The sequence below is a fragment of the Xenopus tropicalis genome, chromosome 1 (genome assembly GCF_000004195.4).
Source record: "Xenopus tropicalis strain Nigerian chromosome 1, UCB_Xtro_10.0, whole genome shotgun sequence".
Lineage (NCBI taxonomy): Eukaryota > Metazoa > Chordata > Amphibia > Anura > Pipidae > Xenopus > Xenopus tropicalis.
Window position 1 is genome coordinate 155,088,416 of NC_030677.2, and position 25,667 is coordinate 155,114,082.

General features: G+C 37.9%; 1 protein-coding gene across 8 annotated transcripts in view; it reads right to left on the bottom strand.

The window, feature by feature from the left end:
- The window catches only part of arvcf (ARVCF, delta catenin family member), a 309,335-nt gene that overhangs the window by 161,987 nt on the left and 121,681 nt on the right, over window positions 1–25,667 (bottom strand). For all 8 annotated transcript variants that reach the window (XM_031892415.1, XM_012969413.2, XM_031892416.1 and 5 more), the window contains exon 3: window positions 11,658–11,717. Coding sequence is in view for 1 of the 8 variants with exons in the window: in XM_031892421.1 (XP_031748281.1) it covers window positions 11,658–11,660 (3 nt within the window). In the remaining 7 variants the exon portion in view is untranslated. The remainder of the gene's footprint in view (window positions 1–11,657; window positions 11,718–25,667) is intronic.

Consider the following 25,667-nt stretch of genomic DNA (forward strand, 5'->3'; position numbering starts at 1 on the left):
CTATCCTTTGTAGATTAGTTTGGTTTAAACAACAGTTCTGGATCTTAGGGTTTGTGGCACAATCCTCAGGGTCAGAGTCCATGTAATCTATATTAGTTTACAACCACATAGTTTTTTTGGGTGGAGTTGCTGATGATTCCCAAGCAATCAAATTGGCATATTTGTATTTTTGATTTTAGTAGGAAATTATTAGCATTCTACTATGCCATTCAGTATCACTGGGTTACCTACCCTAGATCTGCATGTATGCCAGAATGGCTGCAGTGTTTTATGCTGATTTTAGTTCAGACAAATTAAGGAATACACTGTAGTGTAATAAAGCCAATATGCAGCAAAGCTCAAGAAAAAGAACTATTATTATTTTAAGGTACCACCTATACAACATATGGCAAATAGAAGCATGGAAGAATAATATTGATTGAGACTAAGAACAATTTTAATCTTGAAATCATGCCTTTAGGTTTATAGCAATTGTAAAAGCAATTTAAAGTTGCACTATATGATAAGAACTCAGAAAGCAAATTAGAGAGCTTTATTTCCTTTCTCTATTTATTTAGGCTTTGTTTTATTAGCATGCATTAAAAGCTTATGATTTAGATTAGCAAAGCAAAAAGATAAATGCTTCACTTTCTCCTATTTCACTAAGGATTCAAAGGGAGAGTCATCAGCAGTTTTAACATAATAAGGAACATACAGAGATTGTTTAATCAAAACACGTTTGACAGTGGGAAAAATACATTCCTGTAATTATACTGAGTGACATACTTCTTGGCTAGAAATGTGTACATGCAAATAGCTACTCTGCCTCAGTGTCTTTATTTTAAAATCCTATGGGTAATGCACATTAATTGGACAGATGCTCAGTTCAATAATCATATCACTAGTCAAGATCATCAGTAATAGGAAAGTACAAAATACCAGAGCCAGAAGACTAAAAATAGCACAGAGAAGGGGAGATGTCGTCTTGACTTGATGCTTTGCAATACAGAATTAAGCCAAATGCTTAACGGTGTAGAAAAGTACGGCTATGAGGGGGAGCCTGAAGGACACAAATGTCACCAATATGATTATTATACTAAATGTCTATTGGCTACCACTGTATTAAGAACCTATTCTACTGTTATTCCTACTGTATTGTGTTAAACACATAACTGAAAATTAATCAAACTACTATAAAAAAACAAATGGAGTGTAGCTTTTAATGAAAATACTGGGTAATCCATGCAAGCAGAAAATTACTGTATATCATGACTTTAAAGGACAAGGCAATTCAAAATATAATTTTTTGCCTAATAAAAGAAACCAAAATTCTAAGCAGTTTTGCAATATACATTTATTACAAGTTTGTAATTGAGTTATTTGTATTTATAATTGCTATTAGAAGCAGTGTTTGCCTGTCCTTTTCTATTCTCTGCCCTGGTAGCTCTGACTGTTGAAACAATGTAACACAAGGCAGCAGCCTGACAGACCTGTATTGCTGGAGAAGCAAGACCTTTGCAACATTGTTTAAAATGTAACAACCAGGAGTTCAGCAAATGCTGCTTTCAATAGCAATTACATTTACAAATAATGTTTAAAGCGCTACAAATTTTTAATTATTTCATATAATAAGTTGCTTATAATTATGTTTTCTTTCATTATGCAAAACATTATTTTTGGGGTTGACATGCCCTTTAAAGTAGAAAGGAAGGTAAAAACTAAGAAAGCTTTATCAGGTCTATGTAAATTCAGCCATAAGCACTCACATAAACGCTGTACTGAGTCCTCTATCAAAAGAAACACAGGATTTCTTGTCGCAACAGCTACAGCAGAAAGCTATGAAGACCAAGGTAAAATGGCAGCTGCAAACTTAAACAAACAGAGGGAGCTTCTAGGGCTCTTTACTCAGGTATGGTAAAGCTTTCTGCAGAATAAATATATTGTTCTAGGTGGCACTAATGTGGTGAATTTGTTGGCAGTAAAATGCCAAAATAACTTTCCTTCTCGCTTAAGATAAAATCTATAATGAGAAGCTAATGGCAATGTGCTTGTTTTGGTTCCACACAGGCAGAGAATCAAGCAAGGCCAATTCAGATAGTTTTGCCCAAACTGGTCTGACCTGTGCCATGCGAACACTCAAAACCTGAATGTAATTGATCACTGGCCCACTTGGCCATTTGCTTTATGGGCTGAATTGATCTCTAGATGAAGCAGTATCTTCGAACTACCAAAAAATGGAATATAGCCCTTTATTGGCCATATGGGGCCAACTGTGATGGTCAGGCCCGGATCTGTGCAGAGGCCAGATCTAAACTAAACTTTAAAATTTTGCTCTCATACGAAGCAATGGGGACTGCTCCGTATGGGAGTTTAAATGTATGCGCTCGCGGCCATGGGGGGGGGGGGTTCTTCACACGTTCAAGCATGCGCGCTCGGGAGGTGAACAACAGGGGACTGTCTCAGGGCGCCCGGAAGACAAATTCGGCTCTGGTGATGGTCATGGTTGCCACAGCCTGGCCAGTAAAAATGATGCTCGGCCCCTATGTTAGGGTAACCATATGAAAAGAACAGTATTTTAATCAGAAAAAAAGTTACCTTTTCCGGCTGCTGTATTTATAGGAGCATGCCCTGCACACCCCACCCCTTTTGTGACATCATTGTGGGGTGGGTCAGGTGAGGGTCAGGTAGGGTTTGGGTTGGGAGTAGGCGGGTTAGGGTCAGGTGTGGGACAAGGTTTTCTCGAACCGTACATCACTAATTCCCACCACACTGAAAAATCACCTATGGCCAACCTGCATGTTTCCTCCAGCCTCTGTCATACAGATTGTTCACATTTGTTCAGTAACTGCAGTTCCATACTCTATTCAGCCAATGAAATCTCATTAGAACATTTGGCTGAGGAAATGCTGCTTCTCACCTGGTCAGAAAATACTGCAAACAACTGATGGGTTTTTGTCTGATTAATTCAAACATTAATGCCCTTTAAAATGGCAACTGTCAAAAAAAACACCACACAGACATCCTGTTCATTTCAGCAAGCAATTAAGCAATCTCATTACTAAAATGATAATTGCCTACAGGAAGAATTGAGTTTATGAACCCTTATCATTAAACATCTCCAGCTCTAAACAAAATTAGAATGAAAGCAAAATATATTTTTTTAAATATGTGTTGTTTTCTTTCTAAAGTTATTTTAGTTTTTTGGGGTTTTTTTTAAGTTTGGGTTTTGTGCCATGTACCCATCTTCTTCTGCTTTATTGATGCCCTCTTATCATTGCTGCCATTGCTGTCTGTTGGAGGATCAGGACTCCAAGCTACACTGATTTAAGGAGACCTAAAGGGCAAGTGTGCCTGTCTTTAAGTGACACACTACACACAATACTTTGGGCTCTGTACATGTTTTAAGTGATCTACAACCTGATTTCAGAGACCCCATACAAAGTCCCTGAGGAAGAGCACATACCGCGCTCGAAACGTTGGATTTTTTCAATAAACACTTTTTTCTTTGCATTTTGTCCCTATATATATATACACACACACACACACACACACTAAAGGAAGCTGTTGGGTAGGACTCAATGGTAATGCTTAAACAACTTATTTATTAGAGCTCCAACATGGCAAACGATATACTATATTACAAGTAGGAAGTACATCTAACCATAGAGAACAAGCAGAAAGTCAAGCTAGATAACACATTGTAGCTGAGCTAACATTTAGGCATGCAGCTCCCTCTAGTGGTACACAACAGAAGCAATAATACTTAAGGAAGTATATATAGGTGTATATTTAAGTGTATATATATATATATATATATATATATATATATATATATATATAAACATTGCAGAAGAACAATATTTGCTCAATCAAACAGTGCAACCAGAGCCACAGTAGTGCGACAGAATTTAAACCCCCACAACCTCCTGGCACCAAAGGTTTTTTTTGGCACCAGGAGACAGCACCATCTAGGGAAACGGCATGCGGGTATTTGCATGTGTGTTATTCAAAGTAGGGTTTTCTACACGGCATGATCAGGGGCACTGCCATGGGGCGAGTTGAGAAACTCACCTCAAGCAGCAATGTGAACATCAGGAACCAAATGTCAGGCTTTTAAATCTACTATTGCACTCTCTGCACTAGCAACGCAACCCCCCCCCCCCAACCCACTCAGTGCATCCATTTTGTACCTGGTAAACATGTTTCCCATTTGCCCCTAAACCAGCTGGACTCCCACACAGGTGGGAGTGAATAAAATAAATAAATTCCAGTGTGACAGAGCCCAATTTTATGTATGTATATAGTCATAAATTGCTCATTATCTTCATTATGCGTTCATGTCCAAAGTTGCATGCACTTGTTAACATAATGTCCTTGAGCATTCTACACAAGTGGAGCCTTATTTAGCTACAGTAATGCTTGTAGCTTTGCGAGTCTCCTTACTCTTGTTGAACTAAACTTAGTACTGATAGTTAGAAATTATACACCACAGCAAATGAACACATTTAAAGAGTTAGTTCACCGTTAACTTAACATTTAGTATCTTAGGGAATATCTTAATCTTAGCAAGTATACACAGGTGGAACTGTACCATTTTAGTTGTTGGCACATGGCTACATTCAGTGTGGACAGTCACAAAATTCCCACATTGAAACAATAAAACACCCTTTAATGCAGTCTACAATTGGCAGCCGAATCCTCTGTTCTACCTATTACACTGTATTTCGTTTAACAGTTACTCGGCAAGTTTGATTCCATTTATTGAGCATTTGCAGGTTGTACTTGGTTCATCATGTGTTACTGTATCAGATGTAGAACCATGAGCAGCAGAAACTGTAAGGACCAATTTATGCTTAGAAATCTTCTAAGTTTGGAGTAAAAGATATTGTCTTGGCAACTGTTCAAGTAAAGGTAAATGGTAAAATAATACTGAAGGCCATTAATTCTATATCGTTTCAACAATTTAGATTTTTGACAAGTAGGAACATGTGGATGGTTTTTCTGCTCATTTTGCCAAAAACATTTTAGGCTTTGGTAAGAAATAATGGGTTCTGGAGACCTGAAATGGAGTAACATATTCACTTAAAAATTGGGCAAATTATAAAATGACTGAAATATGAACAAAAATGTTAAACCAGTATTGAAGTAAAACAGTGTGGGAATTTAACCAAATTTTAGTTATTTTCTTGTTTAGGGCACTTTTTAAGTTTCCTCAGTTCTTATATTTAATGATAGGCAAGGGCAGAGTCATTTTGTGATACAGTAAAGAAATTTCATCAAAAGACTCTCTAACTCAGGGGTCTCAAACTCGCGGCCCGCGGGCCATTTGCGGCCCTCGGTACAGTATTTTGTGGCCCGCACCAACGCCTTCTCAAAAGCAATGAATGGATCGCGATTTTTATTGCGATTCAAGGGATAATGCAAGGCACGGCGGGCGGGAGCTGCTGATTGCGGAAATGACGTTATGCCATCATAACAGTTATTATGGGAAGACGTTCTGTGTGCACGATTAGCTGCTAAGGAGCTAATTGTGCACACAGAACGTCTTCCCATAATAACTGTTATGATGGCATAACGTCATTTCCGCAATCAGCAGCTCCCGCCCGCCGTGCCTTGCATTATCCCTTGAAAGCCAATTTTTTGTGAAATCCTTTATGCGGCCCAGCCTCATCCTGACTTTGCCTCCTGCGGCCCCCAGGTAAATTGAGTTTGAGCCCCCTGCTCTAACTTCTCTGATCACTGCGCCAGTGCATCCATCCTGCCTACTGTTGTGCCTACTAATGCAGGGGAACCCTGAAGCTAACTCTACCTTCAAGCTGGCAGTAATTCCTAGGTTCTCACTGAAGGCTATGCCAGGAGGAACAGCAGACTTGTGCCCAACACACAACTCTTATATTAACACTAAGCACCAGAAATAATGCAATCTCTACTTTGAAAAACTTTGGATGCAACTGTGTCCAATTTGTCAAAATGTTACCTGACTGTTTTGCCAACCTGGCTGTCCCTTCTCAGCCTGTCAGTTATAGCTTCTAATGCTAACGGCCTCCTGCTGCACAAATATGGCAGCCCCAACATAGAGGGACATGGGGCATCAGATAGGTAATATAAAAGTATTGGGCAAATACATTTATGGTACAATTATAAATAGCATGCAAAGACAATGTTATCACAGTTGTAAAAAGGGTTTAATTTCTGGTGTCAGTATCTCTTTAAGGGTGAAGACAAATGGAGCTATTTAGTAGCAGCTATTTGTCACGGCTACTAAATCCCAGAAAATACCTGCCTCTGCTAAAACACATGTAGAAACAAGTATCAGTAAATGATCAGCACTGTCTGTTTCTGTAGCCACGACAAGTAGCTGCTACTAGTAGCTCTGTGTGTCTTCACTCTAAACATGACTGTGTTCTTCAGGGCCAGAACTGTGGGTAGGCAGCAGAAGCACCTTTCTAGTGCACAACTATTTTTGGAAGGGCGTGGAGTGTTCTTTGGGTTATTAATTGCTGTATGCTGTTTATCACGCTTCAGCCTTCCAAGGCCACCTTGCCTAAATTTACAACAGGTGTAAAGCTCCTTAGTCCAGCTCTGGTATTACTGTTGAACATTAGTATCTTCTAATCTAATTCACTTTCCTAAAAATCCAATTATTATATTCTTGCGCCTTGCTATTTTCAGTTCCTTACTTCTTATGGCTTTACATTCAGTAACTATAGTTACTTACTGCACTGCAAGGTACTTGCATCCCAAGCCACTTCTTGCACTTCCATATAGCTGTGCTCAGCACAATGAATGCCTTCATTCTAACTCATTTTGAATTTTGCACAAGTGCATCAACTGATGCAACAAACATGTGGCTAAACAATCTGGCACATAAATCATTTTGATGTTGGGCGGTGAAGGTGAAACCATCTGGACATCACCAGAATTTCAATACCTTTGCATCTGATCCATTCCTTGGATTCCATTAAAGCACACATCGGCAATAGTTGCTGACCACCTCCTCCCTCCTTAAAGCCATTTGTGCTTTACACATAACTTCAAGGACAAATAGTATCTAGCAATATTATATATATAAATATATATATATATATATATATATATATATATATCAGGATCATTTATATTCTGATGGCTATGTGCTTTTAATTAGTTTTAATTTGTTTGGCTGTGATTTTATATTTATCCAACCCTGTGGCTTATTAATTAATTCACAGATTCTTCAATAATGTCTTATTTGTCTGAACAAAACTGGTGTCAGGGGCTGTCTCTTTCCTTAATTAAGCTCATTGGGGGGGGGGGGGGGTTGCGGTGCATACAGTATCTTATTAATTTTGATTCTACTAAGCATTGCAATTTGCATACCTCCCAACTGTCCCAATTTTCGCGGGACAGTTCTGATTTTAACATCTCAGCCTGCAGTCCCGGATTCTTAATGAAAAGTCCCTAATTTCCCTTTGATCTGCACAGAATGCCAAAAAAGATACAAAGTTTCTCAAATTTTATTAGACAGAATTTCAATACATTTGAAATTACAGCCTTTTGGCAGAGAGTCCAGAATACTCAACACTTGCACTGAGATACAATAACTAATAGCTTAACTAATAAGCTAAACAGGTCTCTTGGGCAAACTGAGACTTGTTAAAAGGCAATTTCACCTTCATTAGCAAATTTGTAAAAACACATAAAACAACACCAAAATCCCCAGAAATGTATTCAAACTTTATTTAACCTTCCAAATTTTGTAAAATGGAAGAGGTATTTAGGGGGTGTGATCATAAAAAAGGGGTGTGGTCATTTTTTTGCCACACTACACATGCATGCCATTTCTTTTTGTCCCTCTTTGCATTTTGCAAATGTTGGGACGTATGATTTATTTGAGTGACACAAAGGACACAAAGATGTCTAGGTGTCCTGCTTTGCTCAGAGAGATTACTCACCGTTTTTCTTCCTCCTTTCAGGTGTTAGGTGGCATTTACATTCCCAATTATGTATCTAACTACAGAATATACTGCAGATCTGTCTGGCACCACAGTGCTGAATTTGAGACTACAAGGTATCACTAATTATCAGAGATTGGTCAACACTGCTGCCTTATAAAGGATTCAGGTACAGGAAATTATTGTGTATTTAGAATTGAGAGATTTAACACTTAGATAATAATTTACACCATACAGTGCCAATATTGTAGTAGCGGGCACATAAAAATAAGTTTTGTCCATGCTATTGCTCCATTATTGCTATTAAAGTTGGGTCAGAGCCTTGTTGCCAAGCAAGCTTTAGCCAATAATGGAAAGAGGTGTTAAACCATAAAAGCTCATTCACACTGGGGCTATGGTAAACAACAATAACTTCAATACGCAGTTTTGCAGTCCTGCCCTAGAAGTATTTAATATATGTCAGTTGGAAAAGTTTACCAGCAATCCTTCTCAGGGCTCTGTGCTGCCCCTATGCAGATACAATACCCTGTCTCACACTGGCATTTATTGCCCAAGAATCTGTACAAAGTCAGGCCCAGCACCAAATTTCCCCACCCCTCTGACTTTAGGTTTAAGTACCATATCTATTTGTATATAGAAAAGCTATGCTTCCCTATGATAGAATAGCTCTGTGAATCAATAAATAAAACCACTGATACCTGACTATTAGTGCTACTAATTGTGGCAAACCATAAATATAAGATGCTTATATTGGAAAGCTATTTCTATCAAGCTATACTTTTCTAAAAAATTCTAAATATTATAATATTATATTATTTTCTGCAGACACACTTGGCAGCCAGTTCTTCCTTTATTATGTCTGTGTTCAAGAAATGCATGATCTTAGGGCTTCTTGTGACTTTATGCAATATTTTCATATTGAAAACAAACAAAAATTGAATGCGAGTACCCAGTTTGTTGGACTGGGAGTCACCTACCTCAGTAAAGTTCTACATAATTTATTTAATGTGAGCACTTAGTCTGGGCTTTTATAACACTTCTGTACACATGTAGGTAAAATCATACATAATAAATGAAATGAGAGTGTTTGGTTTGATGGTGTGTGAGACTCCTGCCATTATCATTTTTATATATCTATGAGCTAAGAGAGTCTGGAGCAAATGTTGGCCCAAAAAAAGGTAGTATGAGATTTTTTCTACTTGTGCTTGTTCAGAGGGTCTGTATATTTATGTATAGAAGTAAAGTTATACTCATAATACTCAGTTGAACTGTGGCACTCATAAGTAAACCTAATATTTAATCATAGCACTTTGATGTAAATGTTAATTCAAGAGTTTTGCTGGGACTGAGGCTTACACCTATATACCTACAAGTACCTAAATACCTGACTTGATATTTAACTATAGTCTGGCCAGATAATGAGTAACAAAATTTCATTTTTACATAATGGCTCATAGCAGCACAAGCTCAGTTACTTTAACTGGGAGGTAAACATTGCAGTTATCCTCTATATACTATGGTTGTTTTCAGAGGCATAGATTTTAACTTTTTGTTTACACACTAAAGAGTGTCTAAAAGCAGACATCTGATTGGTTGCTATAGGTTACTGCTTCTGGGCACACTTTTTATTGTGGCTTTTATTACATTTATTACATCAGCCTAAACCCTAGAGCAGTGCAGTCCAACTCATTACATGAAGGGGCTCAATAATATCTTATACAGCACATTGGAGGGCTGGATTACATTAAAATGATGATGTCATATAGTAACCAGACTGGGGGTCATAAATACCCTTTGGAGGGCCACATCTGGCCCACAGCCCTGCCCTAGAGGAAGAGATTTACGTGCCTCACACTTCATCCAACAAACAATTTTATCAAACAGTTTGTTGGTTACTGGAAAACAGTATTATTCCCATCATCTTTTAGGTTAGTGCATCGATAGTAATCTGCCAATTTAGCAGTTTATTTCTTCTAAACGACGGGCACGGAATAGGCAGGTGTTCACAGGAGCAATGTCGGCTCTGTCCCCATGTACAGGTTGAGGGAAGTAGGTCCCTAGTGACCCCTTTACTTGTCGTATTTTCTCTAGACTAAATCAAAGAAGAAGCCAGTGCTGCTTGCCAAGAATGGCACAAAGCAAACTGTTGTGCCTTGTGAGATGTGCCAGATTAATGGTTGGGTAATTTGTGTGAAATTGTCTGGCATGGCTGTAACATTCTCTATTGCTGCATTTTGTCTTTGAAAAATTCACAGAACTAGAACTGAAATGTTTTTATTGTTTGTAAGCCTGATATGTTTTTCAAACCCAGGGGTGCTTAGGGCAGTGCAACAGATGGCTGAGTGAGATATAGTGCCCTGCCTGTATTTACAAAAGTCAAGCGTTGTGGCTCTTGGAACAAGGTGGCTGGTAAAAATCATTGATCTAGTTAGATTAGTTGTACAATTAGAGCATGATGGTACTCTCTAGACAAAGTGGGTCACCGTGACTAATGCAATGTGTACCTATTGTTGTAGTCAAGCACCACTTTGCCATGGCTGGAACAATCCTGTCCTAAAACTGATTGGTGGAGATCAATAAACAGCTGATGATACCAAACATAAATACAAGTAAATAAGGCTGCACTAAATGCATTATTTCATCCCTGCTGGATAAGAGTCTAAAAGGTATTTTCTTTTTCTCTGTGATAATAAAACAGAGCTTGTACTTGACATATTAAGCTGCATTAGTGGAAAACCATTCCTACTGTGTTTACATTATATATATATATATATATATATATATATATATATATATATATACATATATATATATAGTCTTGTAAAGAATCGGCACTCACCAATATCGGGGCAAAGACTGGGTGCTGAAAATATATATATATATATGTACATACACATACACTCAAAAAATTCCTGCTTTTGTGTTTTTAGGTTGATTAATATAATGTTACCGGTCAGTGGGGGGTTGGAAACAAAAGGGGTGGGGCGGTGACAAATGGGGCAGGGCGAGGAGTATCAGGGAAGGAGAAGAAGGAAGAAAAAGGGTATGTTTGGGACGGGTTCTGGGTGGATTGAGGGTTAAGGGGACGGGCCAGGGGCTGAACTTCGGGATATTACTGATTTACCAGCAGCTACATTGCCGATAAATTTGTAATACTGGCCCTGGCTTTGGCAGGTGTTTTTACGGGCTAGGCCGGTGAAATACCAGCCATATGGCAACCCTATTGTGACTGGGGCCGTATAGAAGGCAAAAATGTGAGGAATCAACTAATTATCAGCTTAATGGACAGTTCATATCTGTGACTTTGTCCCATAGTTAAAACACAAAGTAAATCAATTTTTTTATTCATTTCTAATCCGTTTGCTTATATTCACTATTACAGCTGTCTCACTGGTGGGCACAATGTTAACAGTGCAGATTAAGTGTCTGTGTATGTTCAGGGAGATATTAACAGCTAACAACCTGTTCTACAGACTAAGTGAAACCACTGGGAGCTTGGGAAGTTTCAAACTAGCCTGCTTGTCTGCTCGGTCAGCAATGCTCATAGCCTTCCACCTAAATGTGCTGGGTACTATATTGGCGAAGCCTCATTAATAATACAGAACAGTTTTTACAAGGAACAGAAATCGAGGGCAATTGCCATAGGTTTTCCCATGAATATATACTGTTATTATACATGTGTAAGTACAACAGAAGACAGAAAACTACATTGACTACAATATAAATGTATTCAAAAGAACTTACCATCAAAGTTGTATTTCTGCTTCTAAATGCCTAAGCTCTCCACCTTGTTACAAATCATATCTATAAGTAAAATAAAAAATACATTAATAAACCCTGAGATCATAACTACAAATAGTTAGTTCATTTAAAGCTGTAATGAATAACAATGCACTAGTATACTACTGCTTAATATTACACATTCTCCCGCCAAGGGGAAGAGGGGGTTAGTATTTAACAGGCAATTAGGGACTCCAGTGTGGTAGGGCTCAGGGTAGTTTTTAGTCCATTGGATACCCCTGGACAGTTGGGTGAGACTACTATTGAAAATGCAAACAGACTATTTATTAGTGTTGTTTTTTGTAATAGTTCTATATTTGCACAGAAATATTTTTTTATAAAATTTGCATCATTAAGATAAGAAATTACTGACACAGATGCCTTAATACAAGTTTCAATCTGTTGCAACTTTTAAATAAGAAGTAGTCTGTTTGTTTTAATCATTTTTGCATTTCATTTGAACATAAACATTGATAATGCTGTATTTGTTACTGTATCTGTATTTCACAATGGTACGTGCTTTATTCTTCTGTTTTTATAAAGTATGAGAAAGGCAAGTCCCATGTGCCCTTTTATGTTTGCTCTGAATATTATGGAACCAAAGGTGGATAACCAGTAACTCCCTGCAATATAATATGTGCACTTATAAGAATGGCAATGTGTGCAAGTTTCAACATATTTTATTGCATCACATTTCTATTTTTCTTTAGCAAATAGCAGTGGTGCAAAGTGCAAAAAACATGGAACTGTGCACCTGCTGTTTTCACATCACATCTCCCCCCCCGTAAAGCTTTACAATTCTTAGGTTGTCAGGAAAAATATTTTCATACAAGTTTAATAATATACGTTTTCATTATTCATTAGTGAAATCAAAATACTAGATTGCAAGCTCTTTTGAGCAAGGTCTTCTTTATTTCTTGTATTGGTTATTGGCTATTTTTGTTTCCTTGTATGTTTAATTTCCACACCCATTTATTGTACAACACTGCAGAACATGCTAGCATTTTATAAACACATGTTAAAGGGGTGGTTCACCTTTAAGTTAATTTTTAGCATGTTGTAAAATAGCTCATTCTAAGCAACTTTTCAAGTGGTCTTCATTATTTATTCTTTAAAGTTTTTGAAATATTTGTCTAATTTTTTGCAACTTTTAAATCACTGACCCCAGTAGGTGACAGTAGCTTCAGGGTTCCCCTGCGTAAATAGGCATGGCAGCAGATTTTAAATGGAAAGCTGCAAGGGCTGAGCACAGCTATAGGCAAGTGTGAAGAGCACATTTTGGTACAAATAACTTTTTAGGAGAAACTCACTGGGAAAAGAACGTTGCCTATTGTGCTTGCTTCCGTAAATGGGCTCTTATGGGTTCTGTTCTGTTAATATACAATAAAGGCACATTTTTAATACTTATTATACACAAGAACCCTGAGGATTTGCTAAATATGTAACTACTAACAGATTTTTGTAATGTAATCAGTTATTATTGGTGCTTGGTGATGTCAACTGAATAATTGTCTATTATAAAATATCATGTAAGACAACCACTGGGCATAGGCTTAATTATATATCTCATCTGAGATCTTGAAATCATCAACGCATAACAGATCGTCATTGTGTGCAGTCTGTGTGTGCTGGTTTAACTAAAAACTGTATCTGCAAAGTGCGTTTTGAGTTTTACTGTCCTAGAATAACACAGAAAGGATTACAAAATACAATGCTAGATGTGGCATTGTAACAATAAGAGCTATGAACCATGAGGAAATTGTGTTAAATTCAATCTTTGTGCAACTGCCATCAATTCTGATGGCATAATGATAGCATAAGCAGGACTATATTGATTAAATGGAGACAGTTCCAGAGACCAACTCTTAGCACTGCGAGATTTCCTGCAAGACTAGCTTTGCCTCTCTAGCACAACTAAAATTCACTGCCCTTCTCTTCTCTGAAATAAACTTGAAAAAAATCAGGTTTTCTGTAAGCAGTTTTGTGTTTTCACTGGCTATGCCACAGAGGGAAGGAAGTGAACGGTCGAAGAGCATCTGGGTGAATCATAATGAGTAGGCACAAATCTCACTGGGCTTTTTGATAGGAAGAACAACTTATCCTCTTGATCCCAGAAGAATGAGAAACGAGAATCAAAAAAGATGAACAAGCCTCATATAAGTAAAAGAGAATGCAGGACAAGCCATTGGCAGCAAAGGATAGAGGCTCCATGAGCTGGGTGCTAATGCATGGCTTTATACATACTGTCAGCCGTCCAGCAACAATCATATGGGCATCTATGAAGAGGAGCCTGACACTCAGGCTTGTGATTTATCATAAATTCTTTAATCCCTGAGCGGCTCTTGTATCTCCAAATACAAGCAGGAACTGTCAAAATTGCTCTTTTGTTTTATAAACTTGCAATGAAAAAAAAGAATAAGAAATAAATAATTTGTCAAGAACAAAGAACATCAAGCAAGAAAGGATGCGTGGGCAACTTCTATGACTTGCACTATGTTACAGTATATCTGTGCATTCAATAGTAAAGCTAGTATGCAAATACTATGTCTGCCCATGGGAAACATAGCAGGACGTTACTACTAAAGATGTATATTCAAAGAATGAGGGCAGTATTTACTGACACTAAAGATTTACCATTTAATCCCTGAGATAAGAAGGATAGACATCATGTGCATTCTGTGTATTTCCCTTTTGAGGCCAACTGTTCCTTTAATGATTTTTTCATTGCTTCCCTCAGTATATAATTGGCTGGATATTGAGCCTATGAATAAAACACATAAGGCTTGTTTCTGTCATGCTCCAGCAATAAGGTTCCTATGCTTCAAAAATCTGATGGTGGTGGCATCTGGTGGTGGCAGGGGAATGACATCAACTTGGCCTCCTCAGGGCAGCAAGGACCACTAACATGGCACTGTGTATGGCCATCTTTAGATCTGCTTTAACCTGAGACACCATTTCTCTGCTTTGTGGCTTTTGCAAAAACAGGCCAAGGAATGTGCAAATTAAAGAGAAAACTGTTCTCCTGGATCCTTTCCTTGATATACTGTCAGTGCTTAAATCTATCTTGACAGGACATTCAAGTGTCAGTCAAGGTGGAACCTTCACTTCATTTTTTTTTTTTTTTATCATCTGCTTACAAAAAAGCAGATTATCTTGCACTCAAATGAAACTGCATTAGCTTCACAATATTTATGTGGTAGATATAAATATGATCTTGTAGCTGTAGTCTGTAGGGGCTGCAATCTACTGTATTTAGAACTCACTTTTTCTAGAAAATTCTAGATAGAGGGAATAGCAGAATGGTAATTGGTCACATGACAGTGCAGAAGGAGAGAGCCTTGTAGAAGTTATGGTGGTATCTATAACTCAACTGAAATTCATTATCACCGCCATCACCTCCCCAGTCCCACAGAATACACATACCGTTTAACCTTTAATTCAACCACACAGATTTACAGTCTATACCACATAATATCAGACTGAAGAAGCTAACTTTCTAATATTTCTATATACAGGGGTATCACAATTTTCACTCTTGCATTTGTTTTTTTGCACTTGTTTGCAAAACTATTTTCAATGACTAACATTGTAAAAATACTTTCTTTGCCTATACAAACAACTACCACATAGCAACTCTTTAATCATTTCCTGAACTTTAGCTTGTTCTAAATGCCGCCACTAGGCTCTTCTATTTATCTCACCATTCCATATCATCAGCTACAACATTCCATAACCACAGAACAGAAACATATCAGTAAATACTTGTTACAGCTGTTATTACTTTTACAAATAACTTTGATTCATGTATATTGTATTAGTTAATAATGACACCACTTCCTAAGGGTGATGGCTTTAAAGTAACTCCTGATTTTAAAGGAAAACGGCAATTGGCACTAGTAAAACAGGTTAATGACATAATTACTTAAGTCAATTGTTATACCTACAGCTATAGACATTCTGCCCAATGAAGAGGCATTTTGGGGAACTTTGTCACTTTGTCACTTTGGGTAGAAGAGATTTTCCATGAAGTGTCCCATGAGCCATCACCCTTAATACCAGTTCTTCACATTCCTTATGCAATGCTTTTGACCTTCATCTGTCTTCTGCTCTCATTCCATTCCTGACAAAAGAGATTTCTCTTGAGCTTCACCCTGCCTCAATCATACTCTCCCCTACCCTCCAAGCTTTGAAATGCTCCCTGTAGATCAGATTAAAGAAACATATCTGATGCATAAAGCATTATTAGCAGTCAGCATAGCATAAGAATAATTACCAGTTCTTTCCACTAACCTTATGGATAAAATGTCCCCCATCCCTTTTAGCCTCCAGTTGTTTTCTGTAACCCTTGTTTATAAGGGTAATTATTACTGTAAGTCCTCTGTTTGTTAGTACACTGGAACACAAAATGTGTCTGTGTATTTAAGGAGATGACTTATAAATGTGTTGGTCCTTCGAGTAATCTCCAATAACTGCAGGCTTTACCAAAGAAACCTTATAAAGCTGAAGGAACCCAAATGAGAAAGGGAGAGGAGAACGCTTCATACTTAATTTAATCTGACACAAAGACTCATATTTTAAATTAATTTTCAGCAACAAAGAACTTGTCACAATAATCATAGTGGGTACTTTTATACATTATTAGCATTCATGAAAGCATACCATTTTTTTGGATTTTATCCGTACAAATGCCTACTTTCCTTAGTTCACTAGGAAATATGTATATTTTAGACCTGGGATATACAGCCTTAAGCACTCCATCTGTTATAGCACTACTGCTTCCAGCAACCCCCAGTGCCAGCGCAGCTGAGGGAAGGATACTGGGAATTGTAGTTCTGGGACAGCTTGAGGGCCAAAGGGTACCTGCTCCAGATTTACTAATTTAGCTGCTAGGTAAAACCTTAAAAGGGAGCACTTTGTTCAAATAGAAGAAAACAATTTACTGTCAGATTTCCATGAGAACATGGTGTGCTGGTACATTTATGGGAAAAAATAAGCAAATGTATATTCTGTTCCTTTTTGTGATTTGGATTAATATAAGGTCAGAAGATTTTCTTAACTTTTCAAACATAATGGCACATAGCAAGTGACATGGTCTATGCCTTATAGCTGAGCTGTGGCACATCTAGGATTTATCTTCATAACTGCAAAATGATTTTACAGTGGGAACCTATTTTGGAGAATAAATCAGTTGTCAGATTTACCTGCATACTGTTAAAATCACCTTACAGCCTCATAAAACACATACAAATCACCTCTCTCCAGCAGTGATCTCACTATGCAGACTTTCTGCAGCCCTTAGTATATTGCCCCGGGTATATAAAGGAAAAGAGTCAGTAATTATTTCTATTTATTAGCAGTCCTGTAGAAATAGATGTGTTTAGAAAATAAATGAGTGTGAAATGGAATATTAATGTAGGGGGTTAACCAAAGGGTTAGCTTCCCCAACTGCTCAGGAAGTCCCAGTTCTTATTCTATGCCATTTGGGAGGGAGGTTTCCCCAACTGGCCCAGGGATCTTGGAGCTATCTGCTGTATTTATATAATGGCAGGAAACACATGGTTCTGGCTCCGTTGATGGACACCACTGTAGCAGGAGGTGGATAAGCAGGGTGTGAAGTGTCAATAGGCCTTAGTACAGGAGTCCAAGATCACCCTAAAGTCCTTACACCCTGAATGGTTATTCCTTAGTCAAGCTGTAAACTAGAATCAGATAGTAACATTCTAGCACCTGTCATACAACAACCCATAGGGGTATAACATACAGAGGGACAAAAAGAAATGCTGCACAGAATTGACCATGCCCATTTTGCGACCATATCCCTAAATAACATTCCCATTTTACTAAATTTGGCAGGCTATTTAAAGTCTGAATACATTTCTGGGGGATTTGGGGTTGTTTTATGTGTTATTACAGTTTTGCTAAAAAGGTGAAATTGCCCTTTAAGCTGCCCTTTAATTCTCAGTTCCCCCAAGAGACCTGTTTATCTTATTAGTTACAATTGTGTCTAAGTGCAGGTGTTGCTTGTTAAGATTTCCCAGCTTTCTGCCAAAAGCCCACTTATTTAATTAAGTCTGAGAAACAATGTATCTAAGTGCAGGTGAAGCTTAAGATTTCTGGGTTCTCTGCCAAAAGCTACTTTTTAATTAAGTTTGTATCTTTTTTAGTGTTCAGTGCAGGAGATCAGAGGGAAATGATGGACTCCTAAGTAAGAATCTGGGACTGGACTGAGCTGTTAAAAGAGGGACTGTCCGTTGAAAATCTGGACAGTTGGGAAATATGGCCAGGCTTAGTAAGCAAGAAGCAAAAAGTAGTGGGGTTAGAATTCCCAAGGCGACATCTGCAGTTTTGGTTTAGAAAGGGAGTCAGGCTATAATGATCCCTGAGAGGTTTCGCTGGAGGATATTTATTACACCAGAGTGTCCATCTTGTTTGGTGAGACTAAAGGTGGCCATATATGTAGCAATAACGATCTTTCATGCAACGTTTTTTGGTCACAGGGAAGATCGTTCCCACCCATTGAAGTTTAAGGCTGAATTGTCAGATATGGAAGTAGAAACAATAGAAATTCTACCTCCACCTGCCGATTCAGCCCTTAATGTAAATTTTGCTTGGGCGCCTTCAACGGCCTCAAATCTTTTAACCTGCCCGATCGACGAGACGACCGATATCTGCAGCTTTTGCATCGTCTCTTTAGTCTCATCCTATTCATCTCCAGCCCAGCAGGGTGTATGAATACATAGTGTCTGCTTGTCTTTGCACCATATCTATTGCCTCATCTGTGTCTGCACACATACATCTCGGCATATATCAGATGGTTTATAAATAATAAATATATCTATATTAAAATATTAATACATTGGAGAAGATCAGACAGTGACAAGATCCATCATCTGGCAGATTAGATTAGATGGCTGTCTTACTTCATGACTGCAGAAAACCCCCTTACACATGTTTGTACAAGTGCAATAAAAACAGTTGGTTTTGCAGGCTTAGAATTAGGAACTGGGTCAGTTAGGATGTTCTTGAAATGGTTTATTATTTAGATGACTCCGTATAGTAGTATCAAGAAACAAGATCTTCCCAATTCTGTTGTTAGAATACACCAAACAAGGCTTGTACTTATGAATAAATTCTTTAAGGGTAAGGCTAATGCCTGTGGAACAGCGTGTGCCAAGAACCAGCCCCAACGTTGACATTAGCTTTTCTCTTTGCCTGCCCTGAACAACTGTGTTGTGTGTGTTGGTCCAGTTGCAGGCACACACGGCAGATATCTGCTCCAAAATGCAAACTCTCGCATTTGAGGGCCGATATCTGGTTCCAGGTTAAGGCATGTGCTGGGCATGCTGATATCAACCCCCCTATGGCATTAGCTTAACGGAACCCTTGTGAAATGCATATTTGTTTAGCAGGGCAGGTCACACAGCAGCTCTTTAAGGCTGGCACAAAACTGGGACAATGTCGACCCATTAAAAAGACTATGAATAAGTGAAGGAATATTATAGACTCATTAAAGAAAGTGAGGCAGAAACTATGCTATATGTCCATACCGGTAGCAGCACAAACCATAGGACATGCCTAATGTCAGGGCAGAAAAGTGTAGCTGAGTGAAAACAAGAGCTAAGGGCACCAGAAAGAAACTGCAGAGGAGATAATATGCTAATAGAAAAAGAAAGCAGGCAGATTTGATGCATACAACCCTGAAATGAAATACCAGAAAATCCACAATGTTAGGCACCAAAGCATGAGAAGGACCATGTAAGGCAGGAATTAAGTCACAGCTACAAAGCTCAAAACATCCAAATTAAGCAGGGCTATATAAAGAGCCTTATTTTTTTCCATTTTGGCATTAAAAGGGCAATGTATCCCCAAGTTCATCCTTGGAAAAGGCCTGTGTGTTTAAGGAGAAGGAAAGACTTAGCATACACAATTTACAAAATAAAAATTTGCAAATGCAGAAGAGGCAGCTGCCTAGGGAGCAACAATTAGGGGGCGCCAGGCAGGAGTCTCCCCTGCCTAACCCTAGTCCTCCTCCTTTGTCATTGCCCCGCCGCTTGCCATTAGCAGTGGGGGCAATGACCCATTGTGTAGCAACCCCCCCCTCCTGGAACTGCGCACGCGCGCAAAAACATGGGTGGGGGGGCGAGGTGGACGACCGGGTTGCCTAGGGTGCCTGGTCGGCTTGGCTCGCCCCTGTATTTGTTTGTATGGATAGCATGTTTTCTTGTGCCGCAATTTGTATGCACTTATGAGGTGTGTTCATACTATAGACAGATGCAGACAAATGATAATCAAGGTGCCAGTTCTCAGTTCAGTAGATATGACCACTACAGCTGTCTGGCTGCTTTAAGACAGTTTGGTTTGGTTTGTAGTTTGGTTAGGTTCTGCACTTGTGAGCCATGGATTTGCCATGGATTTGCAACCTTGCTTAGATACTTCTGAGGCAAAAGCTGCAATGTATATTTTTGTGTCTCTTTTTGTACAACTGTTAAACATTCATTTTGACAATGACTTTTACTCAGTCCTTTTTGTCTTGTGGAAGATAAAACAAATTGGTCATACAGCATTTATGTTTCAGGAAAAGTGTGTGATAGCAACTACTTTTTGCAGGGAATAATGTTGCCTGACTTGGTAAGCCAGTTCCCATATGTACTTTACCAAAAAGTAAAAAAACGTTCCATGCATCTTCTAGTGAAACAGAATATAAAATATTGTTTTGCCTTACATTTTAAATATAAAAGTTGAATAAAAGCAAAAGAATTTAAACAGCAACTCCCTCCAACATATATCCAAGGCTATTGTGATACTAATATCTACAGTTAGTACTAGTGGTTGTATTTATAGTTTATGTATGTGAGTGTATAGATTGGTAGGTGTGGGTTAGGTGTGCTGGGTTTACTTGGATGGGTTGAACTTGATGGACACTGGTCTTTTTTCAACCCTATGTAACTATGTAACTATGTAACATATGGGTGCTTTATTGTAGGCCACACTAAATTAACAACAGAGCACCAACATCAAAAAAACAGACAACCAAATACACTGTGAGCCTTACAACTACCATTTATCTACTTGGCATGCAAAAATTGCAAGAATTACAAATTACAAGAACGATCACTTTTTCCACCAAAATGTACCTTCTCATTTCCACTCCAGTCCATTGATTATCTCCTCAAATTCCACCAAGGCCCAGTAAAATGCCCCAGCCAATGAGCTATCTAATTTTCTCCTTATCTGTCCACAGTAAACATACCATCTTTTCTCTATTTATAGTAAATGAATATCCAAGATTCTTTATAGTATGGACCTCTTCAGATTCTAACCATAATCTGTAGATTTTAACTGTTACCACCTTAGGTAATGTATTACAAATTGTAAGGTGTCTCTACTACACAAATGAGTTACAATGGGTATCTCTGGGAGTTTACTATTTGATAAATATTCCTCTACAATCCCATAGACATGAAAAAAGAGCAGTGAAATTGTACTGCGGTGAGCTCTAAGTTCACACTTTGATAAATCTGCTCCATAGTATTTCTCTTTTAACAATAAATGTTAGTAAAGGCTATTCTTATTTCTTTGTATCTTTTTCACTATAGAAGAACTGTAAAGTATATGGACTTTGTTTTGAAGATAAAAATACCATTTTTGGTTCATGAAAAGACTGAATAAAAGCCTGACTATCTTCAAACATTAGCTCTTTCTTTTCCAGCGTCAACACACTCCAAGGCTTAAAGGTAAAACTTAACAGAAGCCTAACATATTGCGAACGCTGGTCGGCCAGCACCACTACCTTTTGTGTGTTTTTTTATACAGAAAGGAAGCACGTATGCATGTAGGCATAATGTTTGCTGCAATAACTCCTAAGGTTTAAATACTAATGTCTCAAATGTTGCCCTTTCAAAGCTTCTGTACAGTAAAGGGGGTTTTAGAATGTTATATAACAGAGAAATAAAATTACTTTATCTTTGAGTTTTCAAAATAGTAAATTTCATAACTGTATTAGAATTTAGGGTAGTTGGCTGTTTTTGATCATTAAATGAGTCTCCATCATAATTATATTGACATTGTTTCTAGGAAGCTGTAAATATCAATGTAGGAAAAAACTAAGGTAAATAACATGGCCATATCCAAAATGACCAGCAGAGCTATTTATATCACAGCAGAGCTCCACCTGTGGCCAGTGTAGAGAGGGAGCAGGCACATCTCATTCTTTTAGTTCTGAATCATATGAAGCCCAAAAAAACTGGCCACCAAAAATAATTAACATATAAGGGTAAGCAAACTTAGTTTAATACAGAGTTTACATTCACTGCAATGAACAACATAGTCCTATATAGGCGAGGAAGATGGGCAGGGCATAGAGCCATTTTATTGAAAGAAATGCACAGTGCCCTTCTCCAGCTAAATGAAGATACATTTCTGACATTGTCAAAAGAAAAGATCATTCTCACACTGATTGAACACCACTTCCAAAAAAGACCTGTCACCTTACACTGAGTTCAATGAAAAATGCCTGACATCAAAATAGTACAGACAGTTCTCTGCCTGAAAATACAGACTCTTTGCCAGTAATATACATAAAGTGGTAAGTTCCAAGGATTTTCACAGCAGAAGATGTGGGCCTAACATAAGATACATATTAGCAATTTTACTCTGCTATTAAACTGAAATTGAATTAAAAGTTGCTCCCGCTGCTCAGTTCCGCCAACTGGACTGAAAGTCAGGAGATAATTTCAGAAGAAAAGAGGAACACTTTCCTGATGTTGCTCTGCTTCTGCTAAGCAGACACTTTTCACTTGTGTTTTCTAAGAAGATCAATATCAGCAAAGTTTCTTCTACTAGAATTTTTTAGCCTGGAATAAAACAGATTGAAAAAGCCTAGCTGTTACTGGAAGTCCTATACCACTTATTTAGTCACCATTTTTTCTTACCTCCTTAACTTGCTTTACAAGGCCAGTAAGACTATGACATGACCATGCAATATTTACATATAATGTTTCATTTGTTTAAAGTATTAAAAAAAATCTGTAAACAAAGGATGAAATGTCTGTTTGAAAATACCTGTAAGCCTTGTTTTGGAAGATTTTTAGGGACAGGTAACAAATATGTAAAGCTGCACTGAACAAAACAGGACAGGTAAGGTTTTGTTTGGACAGTAGGCAGAGGATAGTTGAATGCAGTAATGCAAATACATTGCAATAAAAGTACCTCTAATTCAAAGAAACTTTCCCCCACCCAAATTTTCCTACTCTTGTAGCTACTCAAATCCCAATTCATGTTGTGTCTCCTTCCAATAGATACAAAGTCATGTGGGATTGCAACCAACCTGAAGCATCTTCTTTATGCCTTAACAACAGAAAATTGTACTAAAACCAATGTGAAATTTAAGAATCAATTGGCATAACAGTCCATGAAAAGAAAACAAGTCAGCACCAACTTTTACATTATAGCATATGTGTACTCTAATACAAAATCCCTATTTTGTTTCAGTCCCTCAGTTATATTGAGTTTCAATAAGTTATATTTTGTCCAGGTAGCACATCTTTCCTCCATAAAAACAAATGGCCACACAATGACTGGCTTCCTTATTGCATATTTTTTAGAAACATGTAGAGCAAAGTCTGTAGAGGAATTTCGGCATACATAATGCAAATGCTTCATATCAGAAACTATATTCTTCAGCAAACATAATTTATGACTTATACCATGAAAGAAGATGATATATATTTTATATAAAAAGCAAATCCATCAATTCCCTGTCCAAAATCCTCAGCAAACATGAATGATTATAAATCAAAGGATCATGAATATTCAGAAAGATCCTTCAGTCCACAAACCATGTTCTTTAGCAAATAAAAATGGTGACGTAGCCTAAGGAAGAAGGGTTAGTCTACAAATATATTAATTTTGGGCGTGAAAATAAGAGGCAACACCTTAAGCATGCATATAACATATTGCTAGGTAAATAAATACATACACACTCCCAGTTAAAGACTAGCACAGGCCCAATAAACCTGTCTGCCATGTTTTGCTAAACTACAAACATAGAGTTTTCATGATTAAAACAAAAGAAAAAAAAATAATTCAGCATAAGCTATACTTACTACAATTGATGAAGTATATAGTGGAATCTGAGGGCCATTTATAAATAAGTAAAAAAGCATGGACAAATAAAAAGCTCTCAGGCAGTGTCGGACTGGCCCACCAGAATACCAGGAAAACTCCTGGTGGGCCCAGGTGTCAGTGGGCCCTCTTGCTCCTAACCATTTGGCCTACTTCATGGTCAGTCCCTATTTCTGAATGGGAACAAAGAGGAGAAATAGATGGAAGGATAGATGCTAGCATGTAAATAAAAGAGACTTGGAGAATAAAGTGGTTGAGTGAGGAAAGGAGGAAAATAGTTTGGCGAGTGGGCCCATGGTCTAAGGTTTTCTGGTTGGGTCCCTGTCTGACATTGCTCTTAGGTAAGGTACCCCAATAACCTCCCTGGCTAAGCTTCTTTGGTACCTTTGTTTACTGGCTAAGCTTCTTTGGTACCTTTGCTTACCTTAACATTAAACTTCTAAGTCAACCAGTCCCCTATATTTATGTACTGGATTTATTGACTAGTTGCTCACTGGTGTGAACAGAGCAAAAGACCAGGATCAAAACTGGATTCCTGTTACTGTCATATATTTAAAAAGTAAATTGGGATTTGTTGCAGCAATAGCCTTTTTTATTTTTCAGTTTTTGCTGGCCTAATTGCTTTGTTCTGTGATACTTTGTTTCTGTAGAGGTAGCATTTTAAAAAATATTCACTGTTTAACCCTATGAATAGACTGAACCATTTAAAATGCTGAGAATATGCCCTTATTCTGCTAAAGCCTGCACATTTAAAATGTCGAGTTTTTGTCCAATGTTTATCAGTTGTCCCTGCAACTTAAAGGAAAGGTAGAATGTAGCACAGAAGTAGGTTAGAAATGCTACACATTGGGTCAGATATATTTCATGAGAAACGTTTACCTCTTAATTCAATTGCAGATTTTCCCATAGAGCCAGATGCAATTCAATGAGAAAAACTTATCTCACCATTACCACTCTATTAAAGCCTTGCAAAGGACCCAGAACTGAATTAGGAAAAACAAGGTAACCACAGCCCTTTGAAGGGCCTCCAAAGATGCCCCAGTAGCCCCCCATTTTCTTTTCTGCTGATTCCTATCACATGGCCGCTCAGAAACTATGGCAATTTGTAGTAGAATATAATAATCGGCCTGTGCAAATGTGAAGCCTGGATCATTGCTATTATAAGGAGGCTGAACCTTTAGGCTATTCCAGTAAGTTTTTCAAATATGGCATTTTTTAGCTCTCTTGTAGTTCTCCTTTAACCACGTTATGCTCAGTATTCCCTTAATGCTCATCCACAGAGGGAAATATATGCTTCATTATTAGTGATTACATCAAATAAACAAGCATATTTCTGAGTTGGATCCTGAAGTAGCTGAGAACAAGGATTTAATTTAAACGTATTCAAAAACTGGTTTGGTTTTTCTTATGGAAGTCACCTATATTTACAACCTGACCTATTTACCTGGAAGTGTGCAGAATATGTCAGTGATATATTTAATAGCTATCTTGTCTTCAGATGAAATCTCTATCCATAAGGCCTTCTCACTGACCCAACGTTGCTTTTACCAACATCAAGTACCTACAGAGAACAGGTCCCTCTGGACCCAAAACGATGGACTTATCCTATACCAACTTTATTCCTCTACAAATGTAAAAGTTACACAAGCCTTTTCAAAAAATATGTTTATATAAAGTCTGTTTTACCTAAGGTTCTACCATTTGTGGCAGTGTGTATGACATTTAAAATCATTAATATCACGCACACGGTACTGTGTCAGCAATATACACGATTTCAGCAAGCTTTATAATGGCAATTCCTTGGTAATGAACGTGCATTATCTTATCCACCTAACAGCACTATACCATCAA